The 23,422-nt window shown below is 45.6% G+C and overlaps 1 protein-coding gene across 5 annotated transcripts in view; it reads left to right on the top strand.

The window, feature by feature from the left end:
- stab2 (stabilin 2) overlaps positions 1-23,422 on the top strand; it is a 198,485-nt gene that overhangs the window by 50,059 nt on the left and 125,004 nt on the right. The window contains exons 1-3 of one of the 5 annotated variants that reach the window (XR_011346802.1): positions 12,895-13,064; positions 14,410-14,546; positions 14,883-14,998. Coding sequence is in view for 4 of the 5 variants with exons in the window: in XM_069904267.1 (XP_069760368.1) it covers positions 12,999-13,064; positions 14,410-14,546; positions 14,883-14,998 (319 nt within the window). In the remaining variant the exon portion in view is untranslated. Of the gene's footprint in view, positions 1-12,894; positions 13,065-14,409; positions 14,547-14,882; positions 14,999-23,422 lie in introns of those variants that run through there. The other 4 variants (XM_069904267.1, XM_069904268.1, XM_069904270.1 and 1 more) reach the window with 4 other exon arrangements.

The following is a 23,422-nucleotide window of genomic DNA, read 5'->3' as shown; positions in this document are numbered from 1 at the left end:
CTTCAATGCTGCAAACTCTGACCAGCTGTTTCCACGGCAACCATGTTGGGTGGCATCATCTCACATGATACACCAAGGAGCAAATCAGTCTGCAAGTATGGCTACTGTGCAGCAATTGACAGGGGCAGGGCTTTAGCGAGTTCTCTGTGCTTCGAAGCATGCGGGTGGGACTTTCCCAAGCACGTCCGTCCACCGAACCTCAGCATTGCTGTGTTCCCATGGGTCACATCTGGAACTCTTTAACACCTTAACGTGGGAGGCAAAGGAAGACTTGCCTGTCTATAGCTTCCAGCTTTTAAAGTGTCGGCAGCTAATAAAGTCTGAACAACAGGGGAATTGAGGGAAGCAGGTATGTGGACCTGAATCCATGGCCCAAGATCAAACTTCTTGTCAGAATACATTCGTGGCATCACGTACAACCCTGAAAGTCTTTTTCTTGCAGGCCAGGCAGTATTTCTAATTACCGGTAGCTGTAGTCGAGAAGTAAAAAATATAAACAAACTGACTGTGCAAATACAGAAAATCTGATCAGATGCTATTTACTGTTGTGTAATAAAACAGAAATGTAACATTACATGAAATTGCCTTGAGTCTGCCATAAGGAAGACGAGATTTGCAATTGGCATTGACATTCCCTGGTCAGAAAGAAAAGGCACAAGAGAGTCCCGTCAGAATCGCTGAGTGTCCGTGGATTTGCCTCCAGTGCCTCTGCAGCTGCAAAGGATCTGGTTTGTTCCAAACCATCAGCAACCCGACATTCAACAGGATCAGGAAGCCTTCAACACCCTGGGTTCTTCTGGAGCCCACCTTGCCCCCAGCACCCTCTCGTATCCTGGTTCCAATTCTTGGTTCTCATGATATTCTGTAAATATTTAGTAATAAATAATGAGCAAGAAAGAGTCTTTGAATGAGTCTGTTATAGAATAGACTATGTAGAAAACCTACAGCACAATACAGGCCCTTGGGCCATAAAGTTGTACTGAACATGTCCCCACCTTAGAAATTATGAGGCTTATCCATAGCCCTCTATTTTTCTAAGTTCCATGCACCTATCTAAAAGACTCTATCATATCCATCTTCAACACAGTTGCTGGCAGCCCATTCCATGCACCCACCACTCTCTGCATTTATTTTAAAAAAACAACATCCCTGACATCTCCTCTGTACCTACTTCCCAGCACCTTAAACCTGTGTCCTGGGAAAAAACCTCTGATTATCCACATGATCAAGGCCTTTCATCATTTTTACACCTCTATCAGGTCCCCTCTCATCCTCCATTGCTCCAAGGAGAAAAGGCCACGTTCACTCCTCCTGTTTTCATAAGGCTTCTCCCTCAACCAGGCAACATCCTTGTCAATCTCCTTTGCACCCTTTCTATGGCTTCCACATCCTTCTGATAGTGAGGTGAACAGAACTGCACATAGTACTCCAAGTGAGGTCCAGGGTCCTATAGAGCAGCAACATTACCTCTCAGCTCCTAAATTTAATTCCATGATTAATGAAGGACAATAGACTATATGCATTCTTAATCACTGAATCAACCTCCACAGCTGTGTTGAGCATCCTATGGACTCGGACCGCAAGGTCCCTCTGATCCTCACACTGCCAAGAGTCTTACCACTAATACTATATCCTACCATCATAGTTGACCTACCAAAATGAACCACTCCACACTCATCTGGGTTGAACTCCATCTGCCACTTCTCTGCCCAGGTTTGCATCCTATCAATGTCCAGCTGTAATGTCTGACAGCCCTCCATACTATCCATAGCACCCCTAACCTTTGTGTCATCAGTAACCCATCCCTCCACTTCCTCATCCAGATCAACATCCATTGATCACGGATCTGATAATTGAGGGGCCAGCATTTATTCCTGAATCTCAAGGTTGCAAGAATAGAATGTGTCCAGGGTGGTGTGGATCCTTGATGATTGCTGCTGCTCACTGATGTAGATCAGTGGTTCTCAACCTTTTTCTTTCCACTCACATACCATCTTAAGCAATCCCTTACTAATCACAGAGCACCTACGGCCAAAGGATTTCTTGTTGTATGTGAGTGGAAAGAAAAAGATTGAGACCACTGATGTAAATATTCTTGATGGTTGGGAGGGCTTTGCCTATGATGCACTGGGCTGCGTCCACGACCTTTCGCAGGGCTTTCTGCTCCGAGCTATTGGTGCCCCCATGCCTTAATCTCATTGAATGGTGGAGCAGGCTCAATGGGCCTGCTCCTGTTTCATGTGTTCCAAAAGTGGTATGAAATTTGGCAGCCAATCTCAGCACAGCAAGATGCCAAAGGTGATACTTCCCTGAGCGACCATGCCAGGGGATTAGACATGCTACAGAACAGTAGGAAGACATTCCCCACTCAGCTTTAAGCAGCGTTATCATTTCTCAAACTGGATGAGTCTCCCTTCTCGCCTGATGTCCTGGGCTGTGACAACTACCTTTTGCAGGGCTTTATGCTCAGGGGTATTGGTGTCCCCATACAGAGCATCATGCACGTTTTCCACCACACATCTGTAGAAGTTTGCCATGGTTTCCAATGACATACCGAACCTCCGCAGGCTCGAGAGGAAGTAGAATTGTGCTTTCTTTGTAATAACATTTATATCTATTGACCTGAAGCGCAGTGGTAAATAATTTATCAGTGCGCACCCCAATCTAGAGTTCAGTTTTAAATCGTTGATTGGACTCATTGGTAAACAGCCCTAGACCAGGTCTAGGGCCAGGAAATTAATTAATTAGGAAGATTGATTAATCAGCCTTCCCCCTACTAAAACATTTATGACCTAACCTGGTGGCATAAGCTTGAGGGCTTGTGAAGAATTGTGCTGGACTGAGTAAGTGCTCATTTGTACAAATGCACCCTCTCTTGATTTATTGTGTTGTAACTTGAATGAAAGCAGCGAAACCTCGAGGGTTGGGTTCTCTACTTAATGAAGTACGATTCGAGCACCTTTTGACTGGATATAGATCAGAAAACCTCTTTTCCCAGTTGATACTGAGGGGAGTGTTTTAGAAGGAGGAGTTGAAGACAGGAACGCAGACAGCTGCAGAAGGTGGCAAATTGAGCCAAGTCCGGCAATGGAGGCGTCAACATGAGGCGCTGCCTCAAGAAGGCAGAGAATGTAATGAGGGCCAGACCTCTTCTTGCTGCTACCTCGGAGCAGCAAGTACAAGAGCCCCAAGCCCAGCACCTCCAGGTTCAAGAACAGTGAAAATTTGCAGCAGCTCTCAGGCTCTTGAATACCACTGAACTAACCGAACTGTGCTCCGGGACCCACCAAAAACTGTCGGCACAATATCTATCCTTTTATATTTATGATCTATTTTTCTGTCCCACAGCACATTATGGTCATTTAATTGAAACAATGGCAGTTGATGTTCCTTACATATCCGTGGCTGCAGCAAGTAAGAATTTCACGGTACATTGTACTTATACACCCTACGATGCAGGAGCGGAATTAGGCCATTTGACTGATTGAATCCTCCCCGCCATTCCATCATGGCTGATTTACTATCCTTGTCAACCCCATTCTCCTGCCTTCTCCCTACAACTCTTGACTCCCTTCCTGATCAAGAACCTATCTGCCTCCGTCTTAAATTGACCGCGGGATCCACAGATTCACCAGCCTCTGGGTAAAGAAATACCTCCTCATCTCTGTTCTAAAGGGCTATTTCTGTATTCCAAGGCTGTGCCCTCTGGTCCTAGAGCCCCCCCAAAACAGGAAACATCCTCTCCATGTCGCATCTATCCAGGCCTTTCAGTGTTCCATAGGTTTTAACAAGATTCTTCCCCCCACCTATTGACATGGCAATAAACACTCGGCTGCACCATTTCATCAGATGCAAGGATCGACAATGAGATAGACAACAGACTCACCAAGGCAAATAGCGCCTTTGGAAGACTACACAAAAGAGTCTGGAAAAACAACCAACTGAAAAACCTCACAAAGATAAGCGTATACAGAGCCGTTGTCATACCCACACTCCTGTTCGGCTCCGAATCATGGGTCCTCTACCGTCACCACCTACGGCTCCTAGAACGCTTCCACCAGCGTTGTCCCCGCTCCATCCTTAACATCCATTGGAGCGCTTACACCCCTAACGTCGAAGTACTTGAGATGGCAGAGGTCGACAGCATCGAGTCCACGCTGCTGAAGATCCAGCTGTGCTGGATGGGTCACGTCTCCAGAATGGAGGACCATCGCCTTCCCAAGATCGTGTTATATGGCGAGCTCTCCACTGGCCACCGTGACAGAGGTGCACCAAAGAAAAGGTACAAGGACTGCCTAAAGAAATCTCTTGGTGCCTGCCACATTGACCACCGCCAGTGGGCTGATAACGCCTCAAACTGTGCATCTTGGCGCCTCACAGTTTGGCGGGCAGCAACCTCCTTTCAAGAAGACCGCAGAGCCCACCTCACTGACAAAAGGCAAAGGAGGAAAAACCCAACACCCAACCCCAACCAACCAATTTTCCCTTGCAACCGCTGCAATCGTGTCTGCCTGTCCCGCATCGGACTTGTCAGCCACAAACGAGCCTGCAGCTGACGTGGACTTTTTACCCCCTCCATAAATCTTCGTCCGCGAAGCCAAGCCAAAGAAACACTCGTAAATTATCTGATATCAAATCCATGTGATCAAAGATTCTGTCAAGTTGTGCGCTCCTGAATTTGTATTGATGAAGGTGAAGAGATGTATTTCTAAGTCAGAATGAAGTGATTTGAAGGGATTGTTTGTCTGCCTGGATAGAACATTACAGAATAGAAAGCAAGCCCTTCAGCCCTTCTAATCTGTGCCAAACTATTATTTTGCCCAGTCCCACTGACCTGCACCCAGTTCCATACCCTCCCATCCATGTACTGTCCAAATTTTTTTTAATTATTAAAATTGAGCCTCCATTCACCACTTCAGCTGGCAGCTCATTCCCACACTCTCTGGGTGAAGAAGTTCCCCCTAATGTTCCTCTTAAGCTTTTCCCCTTTCATCCTTGACCTATGTGCTCTGGTTTGGTTCTCACCTACCCTTAGTGGGAAAAGCCTCTCTACATTTACTTTGCCTATTGTGTGGCCTCCGGTCGTGGTGGACTATGGTACTGCGCCTCTGGTAGTGGGCGCAAGCCGGGGCAGAGTAGATATGGAGTACAGAGCTGCTCGTGCAGTGGGATCACCCCCCCCCCCCAACACTAATGACAGGTTCAAAGGAACGACAAGAGCCGATAGTTTGGTGCCAGCAGCATGGCAGGAATTGCCATGCCAGTGTTGGATACAGCGATCAGCCACCTTCAGGACTCCGATTCTGAATTTTTCCTTGGGGTTTACACCCAAAGCCTTTCCCATGAGTGAGTATAGCCATGTCAGCAGAGGTTTGAAATCGGAGATTTCCCTCTCCTAGATGAGTTACCATTTGTAGTTAACGAGCCCCATCTGCTCGGAGCAACTGGTTTCAAGCCGCCTTTATCCCTTCTCCTGCCAGTGAGAACAGCTCTGCTGGGCATAAGAACTCTGCCACACGTGAAGGCCAGTAGTTGGACTTGGTTGTCAGAGGCTGTTTGAGTCACACGCCATGAAGAGCATTTGTGCAGCAGTGGGAGCTCACCTCCACTACCACCCTTCAGCTATGACAACCTTTAGAACGACTCTATCTACACCTCTCATAGTTTTGTATCTCCCCTCACTCTTCTAGGGTGTAAAGTCCTAACAAATTTAGCCTTTCCCTGCAACTCAGATGCTGAAGTCTCAGCAACATCCCAGAAAATCTTCTCTGCACTCTTTCAATATTAATATCTTTCCTGTAGTTTGTTGACCAAAACTATACTCAATACACTAAATTTGACCTCCAATACCTTATACAAGTTTACCTTAACATCCCAACTCCCTATACTCTGATTTATGAATCTAATGTGCAAAAAGCTCTCTTTACAATCCTTTCAGGGAATTGTGTATCTGTATTCCCAGATCCCTCTGTTCTACCTGGATGATATAGGAGGATGGGGTTTGGGGTGTGGAAGACGAGCTGTTGCCTTGAAGAAGGCAGAGCTCTCTCATCGCGGAGTGAATGTTTAGGGTACATTGGGGTCAGTCGGGACCTTTGGATGGCGTAGGGATTCCTGAGTGCTGGTGGAACAAGTGGAGCAAATTTCATCCAGTTCCTGATCCCGTTACATCTCCGACATTGCTTATGTCGGTGAGGGAGAGGAGTGCTGCTTCATTGAAGGGCTCCTGTAGGCCCAGTCACTTGCCCTCATTCACGCACAGTCTTTGCCTGCTCCAATGGTCCTGCCTCAGTCATGATAACCGCTTATGGAAACCTGCGCACAAACTGGCTGCCTCTGTCCCTATGTTACCATGGCAAGCCGAACCTCACTGGTTGTAAAGGTCATTGCAGAGTCACTGTGCTCGGGGACCACTGAGTCGTAGATACTCAGCATTATGGAAGCATGGAGTCCCAGTGCCATAGAATTCATGTGCAGTGCATCCCAGTGGGGTGGAGTTCCAATGCCACAGTCCCACAGAGATTTATGGTCTAAAGGCATCTTTTCCACCATCGACTATAACACACTTGCTGGTACCATTCAACACTGATGAATCTTTATTCTCTCCATATGTTAGATTTCCTGAAATGCATGCCTGAAAATTACCTCGACTACTTTCTCTCCGTGACATCTGATCAACACAATAGGAGCTTTTGCAGCAATCCAGCCACCGTTACCAATATCACTTTCCCAGTCAAGACTGGCTGACACACCGGATGCCGCTGTCTCCGACTGCTGAGCTCTGATGACTGCTTCAGTTCATGACACCCAGCTCTTGAGGTTCAGTTGGTGCACCTTCCGAAACTTCTAGATCTTGCAAATGTATTAAAACTCCGCATTCACCCAGGTGTTTACAAAAACATAAATTTGAAATTCCATGAAATGTATTATTTACAGTGAAGTACAACGTTGTTACCAATTCTGAGGGCGAGATGAGGCTTATGACTCCCATCTAGTGACTATGTGCAGAAGTACAGCAGGATGCATTTGGGTAGCAGGATTTAACACCCTGAGTCACTTCACAGGGGAAAATCAGAGACGAGAGAAATGATGTTCAGTAAGTTAAGTGAAGAAGTTTTTTTTTTAAAAAGTGAAGGTTAAGATGTATTCATCAGGATGCTCTTTATCGACTACGGTTCAGCATTTAACACCATCATCCCCTCAAAACTGATCAGCAAACTCCAAGACCTGGGACTCAACACCCCACCGTGTAATTGAATCCTTGATTTCCTCACCTTCAGACCACAATCAGTGAGGATGGGTAAGAATGTCTCCTCCACAATCTCCAGCAGTACTGGAGCACCACAGGGGTGAGTTCTTAGCCCCCTGCTCTACTCACAGCAATGGTTTTCAAACTTTTTCTTTCCACTCATATACCACCTTAATTATTCCCTATGCCAAAGGTGCTCTGTGATTAGTAAGGGACTACTTAAGGTGGTACGTGAGTAAAAAGGAAACATTTGAAAACTACTGTTTTAATCGTCCCTCATTGACTCGTTATGTGCACGGTTTCAGAACTCCAAAGGAAATGGGCCAATGACAATTTTTCTCAAGCAAAATATTTCAGTAACAATTGGGTCTAGAGCGGTGGTTCTCAACCTTCCCTTCCCACTCACATCCCACCTTAAGTAATCCCACAGTCAAGGGATTTCTTAAAATGGTATGTGAGCAGAAAGAAAAAGTTTGAAAACCACTGCTTCACACCTATGATTGTGTGGCTGGGTACAACACTTACCCCATCAGCAAATTTTCTGATGACACCACGACAGTGGGTTGTATGAAGAAAGGCAATGAGTTGGTATTCAGGATGGAGATTGAAAACTTGACCGAATGGTGCACCAGCAACAACCTTGCACGTAATGTCACCAACACTTGCACGTAATGTCACCAACACTTGCACGTAATGTCACCAACACTTGCACGTAATGTCACCAACACTTGCACGTAATGTCACCAACACTTGCACGTAATGTCACCAACACTTGCACGTAATGTCACCAACACTTGCACGTAATGTCACCAACACTTGCACGTAATGTCACCAACACTTGCACGTAATGTCACCAACACTTGCACGTAATGTCACCAACACTTGCACGTAATGTCACCAACACTTGCACGTAATGTCACCAACACTTGCACGTAATGTCACCAACACTTGCACGTAATGTCACCAACACTTGCACGTAATGTCACCAACACTTGCACGTAATGTCACCAACACTTGCACGTAATGTCACCAACACTTGCACGTAATGTCACCAACACTTGCACGTAATGTCACCAACACTTGCACGTAATGTCACCAACACTTGCACGTAATGTCACCAACACTTGCACGTAATGTCACCAACACTTGCACGTAATGTCACCAACACTTGCACGTAATGTCACCAACACTTGCACGTAATGTCACCAACACTTGCACGTAATGTCACCAACACTTGCACGTAATGTCACCAACACTTGCACGTAATGTCACCAACACTAAGCTGCTGATTGTTGACTTCAGGAAGGGAAAACCAGAGGTTTACAATCCAGTGATCGTTGGGGGAATTGGAGGTGGTGAAGTTGAGTAAATTTAAGTTCTTGGGAGTCACTATCTTGGAGGATCTTTCCTGGATCCAACACACTAATGGTATCGTGAAGAAAGCATGTCAGCATCTCTACCTCCTCAAGAGTTTGCGGGGGTTTGGTATGACATCAGAAACCCTGGCAAATTTCTACAGATGTGTGGTGAAATGTGTGCTGACCAACTGCATCACTGTTTGTTATGTGAACACTAAATATCCCTGAACATAAAGCCCTGCAAAAGGTAGTGGACGCAGCTCAGGACATCGTGGATAAAACCCTCTCCACCATTGAGAACATCTCCAGGGAACGGACAGCAGCAGCAATCATCAAAGACCCTCACCACCCAACACTCACTCTGTTCTCACTGCTGCCATCAGGAAAGAGGTCTAGGTACTACAAGACTTGCACCACCAGGTTCAGGAACAGCTGCTACCTCTCCACCATCAGACTCCTCAACGACAAACTCAATCAGGGACTCATTTAAGGACATTTACTTGTGCACTTTATTGATTTTTTTAAAATTCTCTCTGTTTTGCAGTCAGTTTGTTTACATTTCTTTTGTCTATTTACAGTTAGTTATTTGTTTACATCTGAATGATGTATACCTTTATTTGCACCAAATTTTACCCAATAGTGGTAATTCTGCCTCTGCGCCCAATTGGACCGCTCCTCTGCGCCCAGTTGGACCGCTCCTCCGCACACTCTTGGTCTCTGCCACCATCTGCTGGTTCTTTTGTGTAACTATTTATTGAATCACTGTGTTGGGTGTTTCTTCTACACTGTGTATTAGCACCACCACTTCCTTTTGAGATCCAGCACCCGAGCGGATTATCAAGATTAAAATGTAGAAAAGTATATTGTAGGAATGCTTTGTGCCATGGTGTCTGTATTAACAATGATGGGATTAAGCTAATCAGATCTGCTCACATGTGTTCTGCCCCCATCTAGATCCCTCCAACTGGATGCCATTAACTTTGAATTCTCCGTTTCTATTAAACAAACCCCCTCCTTTCACCCTCCCTCCAACTCTGTCCCTCTGTCTCCTTCCACAGGTCCAAAATCAATTCTCACCTTTCCACTCTCCTATCCTTTTATCATATCCTTCTAACACTTTTTATCTATTTATTGGTCTGGACTCCTCTCCCTTTCTCTCTTTCTCCAGTCTTCCTGTTTTCTTGCTTATAACTTGAGGAAGGGCTTAGGCCTGAAACGACGGTGGTATATCTTTGCCTCCCATGGATGCTGCGAGACCAGCTGAGTTCCTCCAGCATTTATGGGTGTCTTTGGTGCACCCTGCATTGCCTGTGCATTCACAAGCCTGTCTAAATACTTTTCAATTTTCTTGTGCTAAAGAGATTCGGGAGGATGTTACCAGGACCTGAGAGCTTGAGTTAAGAGGAGAGGCTGGTAATTTAATCCCTGGAATGCCAGAGACTGAGGGGTGACTGTTTAGAGGTGTATAAAATTGCAGGGGCATCTCTAAGGAGAATGGTCACAGTCCTTTCCCCAGCGTAGATTTAAGGGGAAAGACTTAACCGGGACCCCAGGAGCATAGAGGGTGGGAATGTGGAACAAGCTGCCAGAAGAAATAGTAGAGGCGGGTAAAATTTGGTCGAGGTAACATTTCATACACACTTTAACAGATATCTGCTCGAAGTTAAGATTAATTGTCAGAGTACATACATGCCACCACATACAACAATGCGATTCTTTTCCCTGTGGGCCCGGTGAAATTTCGATAGTGCAGAATTGCTACACAAAAAAAGATGCATTTACAAAAGAGAGAAATATAAACAAGAATGAAATGTAAATAAACTGTTCAATGCAGAAAATAAATATTCAATAATTAATAATGAGCAAAGTAAGATCCTTAAATGAGTTCCGATTGAGTTTGTTGTTGAGGAGTCTGATGGTGGAGGGGAAGCAACTGGTCCTGAACCTGGTGGGGTGAGTCTTGTGGCACCTACACCTCTTCCCTGATGGCAGCAGCAAGAACTGAGCATGTGCTGGGTGGTGTGGATCCTAGATGATTGCTGCTGCTCTCTGATGGCAGAATTTCCTGTAGATATTCTCAATAGTGGAGAGCGTTTTACCCGTGATGACCTGGGGTATGTCCACTACCTTTATCAGGGCTTTTCTCTTGAGCATTGGTGACACCCTACCATACCGTGATGCAGCCGGTCAGCACACTTTCCACTACACCTCTGTAGAAATTTGCCAAGCTTTCCAATGGCTTGCTAAACCTCCTCAAACACCAGAGGAATTAGAGACACTGACTAGCTTTCTTCACAATGCCATTAGTGTGTGGGTCGAGGAAAGATCCTCTGAGATAGTGAAAACACTGATAGGCTGGATGGGCCAAAGGGCCTGTTTCTGTGCTGTGGTGGAGACCTGAGATATTTGCATGTGAGAGAATGATTGATGTAGCAGTTAGTGCAACACCATTACAGCACCAGTGATCAGGACTTGGGTTTGAATCCCATGCTGCCAGTAAGGAGTTTGTATGTTCTCCCTGTCTGTCCCATGAGTTTTCCCTGGAGGCTCTGGTTTCCTTTTAAAGCAGTGTAGGTTAATTGGACAGCTCAAGCTTGTGGGCTGAAAGGTCTTGTTACAGTGCTGCATGTCTAAATTTAAATTCAGTGAAGTGCGACACTGTCAGGTGTATCAGCTTATGGATGAAATGTTGAAACTAAACTTCTATCAACTTTCCAAGCTGCACCAGAATGTTGGCCTCTGATGGAGAACAGGGGAGTTATGTCCTAAATTTTGGCCAATCCTTTTGCCACAATCACCATGCAGATACAGGGATGTGAGAGCCAGGCAGTGAGAATGCTGAATGACCAAAGGAACTGCTTGCATTAACCCTCCAAGACTCTTATATTATATTTATTTATTTATTTCTACAGCTAAATACTTGTCCTGCATATGTACTGAATGTCTGCATGTGTGTTATGTCTGGTTGTGTGTCTGCTTGTTTTGCTCCGAGGACTGGAGAGCGTTGCTTCATCAGGTTATATTTGTGCAATCAGGAGACAATAAACTTGACGTGACTTCACTGCATGAGCTGCCGACATCCTTATTAACTTGTTATTTGCAGGAGCTCTACAGATATGTAGTGAAACGTATGCTGACCGGCTGCATCACGGCCTGGTATGAGAACGCCAATATGTCTGAGCAGAGAGCCCCGCAAAATGGTAGTGGACATCACATGTAAAACTCTCCTCACCACAGAGAACGTCTACAGGGATCACCTGCTGTCGTAGAGCAGCAGCAACCATCAAGGATCCACACCACCCAGGATATACTCCGTTCTCGCCGCTGCCATCAGGAAAGAGGGATCGGTGCCCCAAGACTCGCGTCCCCAGGTTCAGGAACAGCTGCTCCCCCTCCACCATCAGACTCCTCAATGACAAACTCAATCAGGGACTCCGTTACTTTGCACATTATTTTTTACTGAACATTTTTTTTATGCGAGGATCTCCGACTTGCCTTGTAAGAGATTAGTAGTGGCTGGGACGGTGGATGTTCCCATTTTTATACGCACGCTTGAAAGAGGTGGCCTTTATTCAACATCCAATTTGAAAGAGCACTTTTAACACTACTGCACTCCATCTGCACTGGACGCGAAGCGCCAGCAGAGACGTTTGTGCTCAGATTCGCGCAGTGAGCCCTGGTCTTCTGCCCAGGAAAGAAGAGTGTAACACAATTTCCAAAAGGAGCAACTCTAATTCAGCAGCCCATTTCAAAGGGTCCAGTGTGGGTTTGCTGGGCTGTATGACCATGCCAAGATGCATTTTAAATTTAAATTTGAATATACAGGATGGTATATTTTTGTTCGGGCATCCGCCTACATTTTGTCCCCACCTTGATGTAGGGCTCAAGCCCGAAACGTCGGTTCTGCAATATACTGTTACATACAGTACGGTACAGCCTCTTCTGGCCCAAGAGCCCATGCCAGCCAAGTAACTGTGACCTCCGTCATGTCTCTCCCTGCTTCAAACATCCCAAGGGTTGGCAGTTCCTGAAGTGTACCCAGTTAGGAAATCCGCTCGCTTTCCAGCTGCTGGTTACACAACATTGTTTACATTTAAACAGTGAGAAAAAAACCTCCTAAGGAAGGCAAGATGTCAGCCTTGCAGTTTCTCCAACCTGTTGACAGTGATCAAGCGTCCTGTGACTTCAGATAGCAAGTTTTAATCATGCTGGCGTGTGCATCCAGGAAAAGGGGGGGGAGGAGGGTGAGTTGGTGGGCGGAGGATGGGAGAGCAGACTCGAGGAGATGGGAAGGAAGAAATTGCTCGGGACACTTCAGAGGAAGCTCATTGTGGTCTCACTTTAAAAGGGAGAACTGAAATAGCTCGCCCATTCTAAAGGCGACCAGCAAGATGAAATGGATCATAAGTTTGCAGATGATGTTACTGATGGCCCAATTGGCTGAAAATGTGCTCCAGGTATGTCTCCATCAGAAGGAAGGAGCCACAGGTCTGTTGTTCCTTTAATAGCCAAGAGCAGTCGCTTAAGGTTCTGCAGCACTGAGCAGATAGGTTGGCTGTAGATGTTACTTAGATGATGGGGACTTGAATTTTAAAAAAATTTAGACATACAGCACAGTAACAAGCTCTTTTGGCCCATGAACCCTTGCTGTCCAATTACACCCAATTAGCTTACAATCCCTGGTACGTTTTGAAAAGTGGGAGGGAACCAGACCCCCCAAAGGAAACCCACGCAGACACAAGGAGAACGTACAAACTCCTTCCAGACAGAGCAGGATTCGAATCCCAGTCGCTGGTGCTGTAACTGCGTTGTGCTAACCGCTGCACTAACCATGCCACGCCATTTCATTATCTGCGAGCAGTCGGTCTGTCAGCGCAGGGACCGCGATCTCAGTTCAGAAAAGGGTCCAACTGTTCCATGGGAGAAGGGGCTACTGAAAAGAACGACTCTAACTCGGCAGCTCCTTTCAAAGGACCCAGTGTGGTTTGATGGGCTGAATGGCCATGCCAAGATGTATTTTAAATTTAAATTTGGAAATACAGCACGGTAACAGGCCCTTCCGGCCCATGAGCACGTACCGCCCAAACACACCAATCGACCTACGAACCCCGAATGTTTGGGGAGGTGGGAGGAAAGCGGAAAACTTGGAGGAAACCCACACAGACACAGGGAGAACATACAACCTCCTTCAGACATGGCTGGTTTAGAAGCCAGTTTGCTGACGCTGTAACCGCGTCAAACTAACCACACTGATTGCCATATCTTAGTCGTCTCATTGTATTGGTCTCCTACTAGATCCAGGAATGATGTCCATGTTCTAGCTTATCTGTTTAAAACAAGCAAAGCTGAACTGAAATGTCTGAACACAGCCTAGAGTTACGCCCTTTGTGCTTTTAGGCAATGTCTTTAGTACAGATAAAGTCCGTTCTCAGGCATTTGTGGTGAGGGCGATCTTAAAATACAGAAAGTGCAAGTTTTTTGTGTGGATGTGTGTGAGAGAAAGTGTATGTATTGGGGTTTATGTGAGAGAATATATGTTTGCACATCTCTGTGTGAGCATGTTTCTGTGTTTTAGTGTGTGAGATGGGGCTGTGTGAGATTGAGTGTGCGTGAGCAGGTGTTTGTATGAGAGTGTGCGAGTTTGTTTCTGAGTGCGTGTATGTGAGTGTACATGTCTGTGTGTGTGTGAGAGAGGTTCCATGTAATGATGGTAATGGTAGATCTTTGTTATTCCTCTAAGGGGCAAAACTCAAGCCCCTTTCTAATGATAAGACTCTCAACTTACACTGTGTATGACTTCAGCAGGGTTCAAACCGGTGTGACAAGAATGTTCTGGTCAAGAGCAAAACCCGGTGTCGTTCCTGTGTCCTAAATGCCAAGATACAGTGTCCCCAAAATTACATGCAGCTCACTCTGGGCTCCGGATCAAAGGATTGCAGGTAATGAAGCCAGTAGAGGTGGGATGGCAGGGTTAGTGGAGCAGTTTGCGCGACGCTGGGACAGCGCCAGCAACCTGGGTTCGAATCCGGCGCTGTCTAGAAGGAGTTTCTACGTTTTCCCCGTGACCCGCATGAGTTTCCTCCGGGCGCTCCAGTTTGCTGGGGGTTGTAGGTTAATTAGGGTATTTGGGGCAGAAGGGCCTGTCTCTGTGATGCATGTCTAAAATTAAAATTAAAAGGAAAAGGGCTGTGGAAAGGGGAGGCCAAAACATCAGAATGAATCTTGGAATAGAGTTTGTGAACTGACATATTCCTTTTGTTTTTATCTTGTATAAGATATCACATTCCTCTTCGATCATTCTTCTTGACCATACCTGGGTGTCGCCACATCTGTATGAAGGAGATCCTCCAGTTTCAGTGCTGCACTGGGTACTGGGGACCAGACTGCATGGGTAAGAAACTGTTCAGCTCTGTGTCAGGAGCTTCATTGTACAAGGTCGAAGCCTACATTTATTATAGCTCCTCTAAGCCATCGTAAAAAAGAGACCAGCCATTCAAATCAACTTGTCACTCATGTCTGATCCTAGAGGACTGGGGTTCCAATGCCAATCCTAGGTTTGAGCAGGGAAAAAAATGTTGATACCTTGAACTGTCAGAAGTGCCTTTATTCCAGATGGAATGTCAATCCATACTTTAAGTTTGTTGGTCAATATCACAGGCTACTATTCAAAGAGTTCTTCCCAAAATCCTGGACCAGGATTCTTTCCCTCTCTCCTTTCTAACTCCTTTTCTTTCTTTTCCTCTCTCTCAGTCTCACTGTCTTCTGTCCTCTGTCTCATTGACTCTTTCATTCACTCTCTTGTCTCTCCCCCTCTGATTCACATACTTGTTCTGTCTCACACCCATTTTCTCTCTCACTCTCTCCATCTCTTCACTTGCTTGAGTGCTCTCTCTCTCGCTCTCTTCCCTTCTCACCCTCTCTTTCACCCATTTCTCTCCCCCTCCTCTCTCTCACATTCTTCCCTCTTTCACTCTCTGTAACACACACATGTACGCACGCGCGCGCACAAGCAAGAGCGCTACTCATTGGGAAGCTACTGACAAAGGTTGTATGAACTGTGGCAGGGTGGAATGGAAGTAAATATAAACTCTTGTGCAAAAAAACACAATGGAAATCAAAGGATTGATTCATGGAATCTTTCAAGCTACCAAGTCAAATATCAGCTTCTCGTAGAGTATCGTAAACCAGTTATTTTCGTTTCTCCATTTAAAAGACTACTAGACAGGCACACCATTGTAAGAAACATAGCGGGCTATGTGTGTGAGGCAGGGTTAGTTTGTTGTGGAGTAGGTTTATATAGGTTGGCACAACGTTGTGGGCCAAAGGGTCTGTACTGTGCTGGGATGTTCTATTAGTTCCAGATAGTCCTACAAATTATTTTCTCCCATTCCTACTCAATTCCCTGTGGTGAACTCTAATTAACTCTATCCTGATTCACCACATGCAATGAGTTATAGACCACAATTACTTTTGCACTTAAAATGTGGTTTTTTCCTTACGTGCTCCCCAGATTTTTTACCCCAAATTTTAAATCTGGTAGCTGCTCCACCAACAGCCCACCCTGCCTCCCACCACCCCTCCCCCGCCCCACCCCAGCCGCCTCCCCAAAATGATTCATTATTTGTATACCTTCATCGAAACTACTCCCCATATTTTAGGCCCAAGGTCGGCCTCATCTCTCCCGTCTCATCCTGCAGCTGAAATGACTCATCCCTGGAACCAGTCTGGTAATCTCAATTTGTAATCACATCTCAGTAACATAATAACAGCAAGGACCTCCCAGTGGCCAGCCATTTCACTTCCGTGCCCGACTCTCCATGGCCTCATGTACTGCCAAGTTGAGGCCACACGGAAATTGTTGGAATAGCACCTTCTATTCCGTCTTGGCGGTCTCCAACCAGACAGAATCAATATCAACCTCTGGTAACCCTCTCTCCTGGTCTCTTTCTTTTCTTCCACCCCTCCTCACTTTCCCTCATGCCTCTTCTCCTATCTGCCAGCCACATTTTCCTTCCTTTCTTGAGAGAAGGGCATCCCTTCTCTCAGCATGCGGACCCCTCCCCCATCACCTGCTCCCCCCCCCACCTGTATCCTGTATCCCCCATACTAGCCTGTGATCCTTCCCCTTCTTGCCCCCCCCCCCAAACCATCAGCCTATTCAGATGTCTGCCTGATTTCCAGGCATCACTGATGAAGGGCTCAGGCTTGAAACATTGACTGCCTTTTGCCTTGCCTGGCCTGCTGAGCTTCTCCACCACTTGGTGTATTACTTAGTAATTTTACTGTTCATTTCTTATCCCATAACTCAGTCTCCTACAGATGTAACCCTGGGAACCCACTTAAATATTTAAACATGCAAGATGGAAGATCATTGGGGAGCAGATCAAAGAAAATCAGAGATTAAATTGGGAAAGTTTCTCTTTCATATAAGTGATTGGCTGGATTTCGGGGAATGCCATACAGGTTGGACCTCTCTAATCTGGCGCTCCGTGGCCTGGAAATTCCCGTTGTCTGGCACGTTTTCAATCTGCCGCCATTATTTTGCAGATCCACCACTAGGGCGGCGCTAGTACGCCAAAATCTGTTTATCCTGCAGCTGAGTGTTTTGGTGATTCAATACTGTTCATTGCTTATATCCAGCTGTATTTTAGCCCTTCAGGATGTCATCTAAGAGGCCAAGAGGTGCAGAAAATGGTGGGAGTGCTAATAAGCGTTCCCTTACGGGTTGATTTGTTTTCTGGCATTTTCTGTGGTCTGGCAGTGGCCGGATCACAACATTGCTGGGTTAAAGAGGTACAACCTCTACACAATCTACCACTCAGCTCCCTGTCCCCCCTTCATTTTGGCATGAGAATCCATGGGAAGTCATAGGAAGTAGAATAATTTGCAAGGCCATAGAGAAGAGGGGTAACTAGTTTCTTGACATAGACATTGAACAATGTACATATTCCCAAAATTTTTTACTTGCTGCAGTCAAGCAGGTACTTTTAAAGACTATGGTCACAAACTAATAGAATTAAATTTAAAAAGGCAATAAATACTTTACAGATATTAAATATTCTGAGGTCAAAGAAGTCGACTTGCAATAATGCAGATAATTTATGATTAGTGTACCAAGGCGAGTTTAAGAGTCTGATCATTGGGGAGCAGATCAAAGAAATACTTTGGAACTAAAATACTGGAAAGAAATACTTTTTGAACTAAAAGGTGCTTGTTTTTAGGGTTTGGTAACTTCTGCTGAAGGGAGCAGCAAGAAGAGGTTGTGGCCAGGGTGATGGGGGTCCTTTATAACGTTGGCTGCCTTCTTGAGGCAGCGCCTCACAGGGAAGTGTGCATAGGTGGGAGATTGGAGCCTGTGATGGACCAGGCTATGTTGGCTACCTTCTGCAACATTCTGTGTTCCTGGGCCCTTTGTTTGGGATGGGGGGGAGGTTAGTTTCCCAAACCAGGCTGCGATCCAACCAGCCAGTATACATTCTGCAGTGCATCTGGAGAAGTAATGCACAGTGCTGCGGTCTCTGTCTCACACCTCCACCCTCTTGGTATGGTTCCTGGGATGCTGTCTATGTGGAGTTTGCATGTCTTCCTGCCTGCACATGCATTTCCTTCAGGAGCTCCAGTTTCCTCCCACACTCCAGAGAAATGCGGGCCGGTAGGTTAGTTACTTGCTGGATTGCCTCTGGTGTTCAGGTGACAGGTTGAATCTGGGAGATTTGGGGGGGGGGGGGGGGAAATATAATGGCATCAGTGTATGATCTCTGTAAATGGCTGCTTGATTATCTCATTTAGCCTGTTTCCATGCCACGGCTCTCTGTAACGTGTTTATCCTACTGGTACTTACTGTGGAATGTTTAGAGCAACTTTGCATTACTATATAGTACTATATAGTCAAGATGAATAATTCATGACCAAAATGTACCTATTTAAATGAGAAAAAATAAGCAGATCCTCCCACATACCAAAAACGTACAGGGTTAGTTCGTCACACAGGTGTAAGTGGGAAGTACGTGGGCCGGAAGGGTCTGTTACACTGTTGTACGTCTAAGTTATAAGGTCAACCCCTCAGACTCCTATGGTCCAGGGAGCAAAGACCCTCCCTCTCCTGAAAGCCCACCAGTTCCTGGTAATGTCCTGGTGAATGTCCTCTGTGCCCCTGCCAACTTGTTGATGGCCTTCCTGTAGCTAAGTGCTCCAAGTGTGGTCTCACCAACATCTTGTTCAATTGAATCACAAGGTCCCAAATCTTGTACTCAATACCCTGCCAAATGAAGGCCAACAGGCCAAATTTGTGTCATTTATTCCCTTTTTCCAGTCTCCAGAATAATTTCTCCTGTCTCTACTGCCTGTAAATGAACCACATTAATTTCCTCATCTACAGAAGCTTTTCCACTTTGTTTTTACATTTCACGTGGATATTATCGCATTCTCCTATTGATGCCTAGACTTTTCTCGCTTCCACAATTTTCTTTCTTAATTATCAACATTTGACAAGGTTATGAGCCTTTCATCTTGTGATGCTTTTGATTCAATGGTATCTCTTGCCTCTGGGCATCTGGGGTGGCCCAGTTAGCACCAGCAACCAGGGTTCAACTCTGTCACACTGTCTATAAGGAGTTTATATGCTCTCCCTTGTCTGCATGGGTTTCCTCCGGATGCTCCGGTTTCCACCCACCCTTCAAAATGTACTGGAGGTTGTAGGTCAATTGGGTGACACGGGCTTGTGTGCTGGAAGGGCCTGTTACCTTAGGTACCAAGTTGATATGGAGAATGAATTCATTGCCATATGTACATATGCACCAACATTCTTACTTGCTGCAGCTGAACGAGTACTCTGTTAAAAAACATTTTCAATATTTTTATTAACATTGAAATTTCACGTCCAAAAAGACAGAGTACATATGGATGTAGGTTAAAATTCAAGAAGCTACGTTCTTCTTTGGCTTGGCTTCGCGGACGAAGATTTATGGAGGGGGTAAAAAGTCCACGTCAGCTGCAGGCTCGTTTGTGGCTGACAAGTCCGATGCGGGACAGGCAGACACGATTGCAGCGGTTGCAGGGGAAAATTGGTTGGTTGGGGTTGGGTGTTGGGTTTTTCCTCCTTTGCCTTTTGTCAGTGAGGTGGGCTCTGCGGTCTTCTTCAAAGGAGGTTGCTGCCCGCCAAACTGTGAGGCGCCAAGATGCACGGTTTGAGGCGTTATCAGCCCACTGGCGGTGGTCAATGCGGCAGGCACCAAGAGATTTCTTTAGGCAGTCCTTGTACCTTTTCTTTGGTGCACCTCTGTCACGGTGGCCAGTGGAGAGCTCGCCATATAACACGATCTTGGGAAGGCGATGGTCCTCCATTCTGGAGACGTGACCCATCCAGCGCAGCTGGATCTTCAGCAGCGTGGACTCGATGCTGTCGACCTCTGCCATCTCGAGCTGAGTACTCTGTTAAAAAACTTTTTCAATATTTTTATTAACATTGAAATTTCACGTCCAAAAAGACAGAGTACATATGGATGTAGGTTAAAATTCAAGAAGCTACGTTACACTTAAATCAAATCATTTCATCCAAGGTACCCCACATTTGAATCAAACAGATTATATTGCATTGATATTATATTTTATTTTAGAAAAAGGAAAATCTTAACCCACAACCAAGAAAGAAGCTGTTTGGCCAAAAAGAGAAAAAAACCCAGAATTCTTAGTTAAAAAATCAACTACAGAACATCTAAAAAATAATGACATACTAAATTCTTAATTGAATTAAAAAGACACAGAAGGTAGATATATAATATAATCAGTTATCCTGTGCAAAAACAGAGCACAGTCTTTTTGTGATGTCAGTGGAGACCCTGATCAGTGTTAATGAGGGGAGGTTTAAGAGCCTGATCGCTGTTGGAAAGTGGAGCTGGTCTTCTGAAGATTTAAAGCCGCTGTGAGAAGAGGTTGTGACCAGGGAGGTGGGGGTCCTTTATGATGTTGGCTGCCTTCTTGAGGCAGCGTCCCACATGGAGGCTGGCTGTTTCTGCAATCTTGCTAGGTACAAATTTGGCTTCCCTGTTTCCTGTATTACAACGCAGAATTGTTCTTTAGATGTGAAGCATCTCTGGATGATCTGAAAACAGTGGGGGGGGGGGGGGGGTGGCGCGATGTGTGACAGGAAAATATAACAGATTTCTTTGGATCTTGGGAATAAGTATGATTTTTAAAAATTTCCAAGGACAATATTGAAATGTAGTAAAGATCAGATAATCTGGCACCCAGCTGTTTGGAAAGCCTGATGGTCCAGCATCTGGGTCACTTATGAATCCAGAGTCCAGTTGTATGGCCCAGACTCAGGGCTCCAGAGTACGGAAGGCCCCAAAGTGTGGAGAGCGAGTCCAGAGCTGGGACTCGGAAACCTGGAGTCAGGAATACGGATTAGATTGCAGTTGGAGCTGAAATCCAACTTGCATTTTTTAATTGTCCAGCTCCTTCAATGCCACAAATAATCAAATGTGGCAACAGTGTGATTCAGCAAAGAAGCATGTTAAGAATTCTGCCTGTACAGCTTTAGCATTGTTATCCAGTAAGCCCACTTGATGTTTCCTTATCGATAAGGGAACTCATTAATCCTGCAGTAGGTTAAACCTTCTTAGAGTTTTAAACATCCTGCTTTTATACAGCAGTTGCAATGTTTACTGGGCAAAAGAAAGAGCGGAGGGGGATAGGAAGTTGGCAGCCTTCACTGACCTGAGGAAGTCTCTATTACAATGTTAGCCTTTATCGGAGAGGACTATTAGTTAATTGGAGTGTTCCATTATTAACCAACTGGTTGTTTGAACTGGGCTGGGAATAGATTGGGGTCAGTCTTCTCCTGTCTGATGTATCTCCTGTATTTTGTCTAATGGACAATTTATACAGCAAGGTTCAGGGATGGAAGGCACCTTGAGGGCTTTGTGGTGAGCGGCGGAGCCACGTTGTTTGCCTACCTTGCGGCCAGACTGACCCTTAGTTCTGCTGACTATAAGGAAGCTGAAGGTGAGGGTTGAGTGTGTCAACAGGGGAGATGGTGAGATCTAATTAAACAGGGCGAGACACAGAATGAGTCCAGCCTAATGTGGGCAAATGGGTTCAGCTTAGATATACAAAAAGACCTGCATGAATGGGGGGTGGGGTGAAGATCCTGTCACTGAGACATAGGAACATAGGGAGTAGGAACAGGAGTAGGCCAAAAATGGCCCATCGAGGCTGCTCCGCCATTCAATACGATCATGGCTGATCTAATTTATGACCTAACTCCACCTACCTGCCTTCTCCCCATATCCCTAATTCCTCTATCATGTAAAAATTTATCTCACCGAATTTTAAATAGGTTTAATGAGGCAGCCTCAACCACTTCCCTGGTTAGAGAATTCCAAACATTCACTACTCTCTGGGAAAAACTATTTTTCCTCATCTCTGTCCTAAATCTACTCCCCCGAATCTTGAGACTGTGTCCTCTCGTTTTAGTTTCCCCGGCCAGCTCAAAAAACCTTCCTCCATCTATCCTATCCATACCCTTCATAATCCTATATGTTTCTGTAACATCTCCTCTCATTCTTCTGAACTCGAGCGAATACAATCCTAGATGATTTAATCTTTCATCATGTTAACCCCTTCATCCCAGGAATCAACCTAGTAAACCTCCTCTGGACCGTCTCCAAAGCCAGTATATCCTTCCTCAAATATGGAGACCAGAACTGGACACAGCACTCCAGGTGCGGTCTTAGCGTAGGGGTTATTGCAGCACCAGTAACCCAGGCTTGAATCTTCCGCTGTCTATAAGGAGTTTATCCATTCTCTCTGTGTCCACATTCGTTTCCTCCAGGTGCTCTGGTTTCCTCCCACCCTCCAGAATGTTTAGGTTACTTGGTCAGATGGGTGTATTTGGGTGGAAGAGGCTGAGAGGGTCTTTAACTCCGAAGAAACTTCATCTGTGGAATTCTCTGCGTAAATCAGCAGTAGGAGCTGCCTCAGTGAAAGCTCGCAAAGAACAGAGAGAGAGATTTTGGAACAATAAGAGAATTAAGGGTGTTGGGTAACAGGTGAGTTCACGGCCAGGGGCAGGTTCAACAGGCCAGCTGGCCCTCCTCCTGCACTGTTGATGGATAATCATTCCTACCCTGGGATGAGGGTGGGTGGTGATTTGAATGCTGTTCCCAAAACCAATCACTGTCTGACAGATCTGGCTCCCTCACCCCAAATATTTCTTGAGAGATACAGGCCCTTCATCCCATTGTGTACATCCAACCATCCACTTCTACAAATCCAATTTTTTTCACTCTCTCCACATCCTCATCACCTACCCCTAGATTCCACCACTCAGCTATGCATTAGGGACAATTTACAGTGGCCAATTATCCTCCCAATTTCCATGTCTTTGGGACATGTAACCAGGGTGAACATGTCAACATTAAGCTGTGTCTACTCAACCATCCATTGCAAGACCTGGAAATCTGTTTAGAAGAGTGTTAACTCTGTGGGAATTATTTCAAACTGTTACGGTTTTGCGGAGTCATCATCAAAAATCCCCATCAACAAAGTAACTGTTCCGTCTCAGCAGGGAGGCGGAGCCTCTGTGGACATTACGAGAGGTTTTCCTTCCTCTCTGCTGAGAAGCCTGACTTGCACCTTCTGTCAGGATAATGGCATCCAAATTATGCACCACACACTACCTCGTGTTTCCTAGATGATAACAAAGTTAACAACTGCTCGCGTTGGGTGAACTCAAAAACAAAAAAAAAATGTTGACCCTTGACTAAAATGCACAAGGCTCGTTCTGAAAAAAAGGAGAGAAAGAGAAATGGAG

Source organism: Narcine bancroftii, chromosome 11, assembly GCF_036971445.1.
Source record: "Narcine bancroftii isolate sNarBan1 chromosome 11, sNarBan1.hap1, whole genome shotgun sequence".
NCBI classification, from domain to species: Eukaryota; Metazoa; Chordata; class Chondrichthyes; order Torpediniformes; family Narcinidae; genus Narcine; species Narcine bancroftii.
The sequence above is the reverse complement of the archived record's forward strand: the minus strand, read 5'-3'. Positions and strand labels throughout refer to the sequence as shown.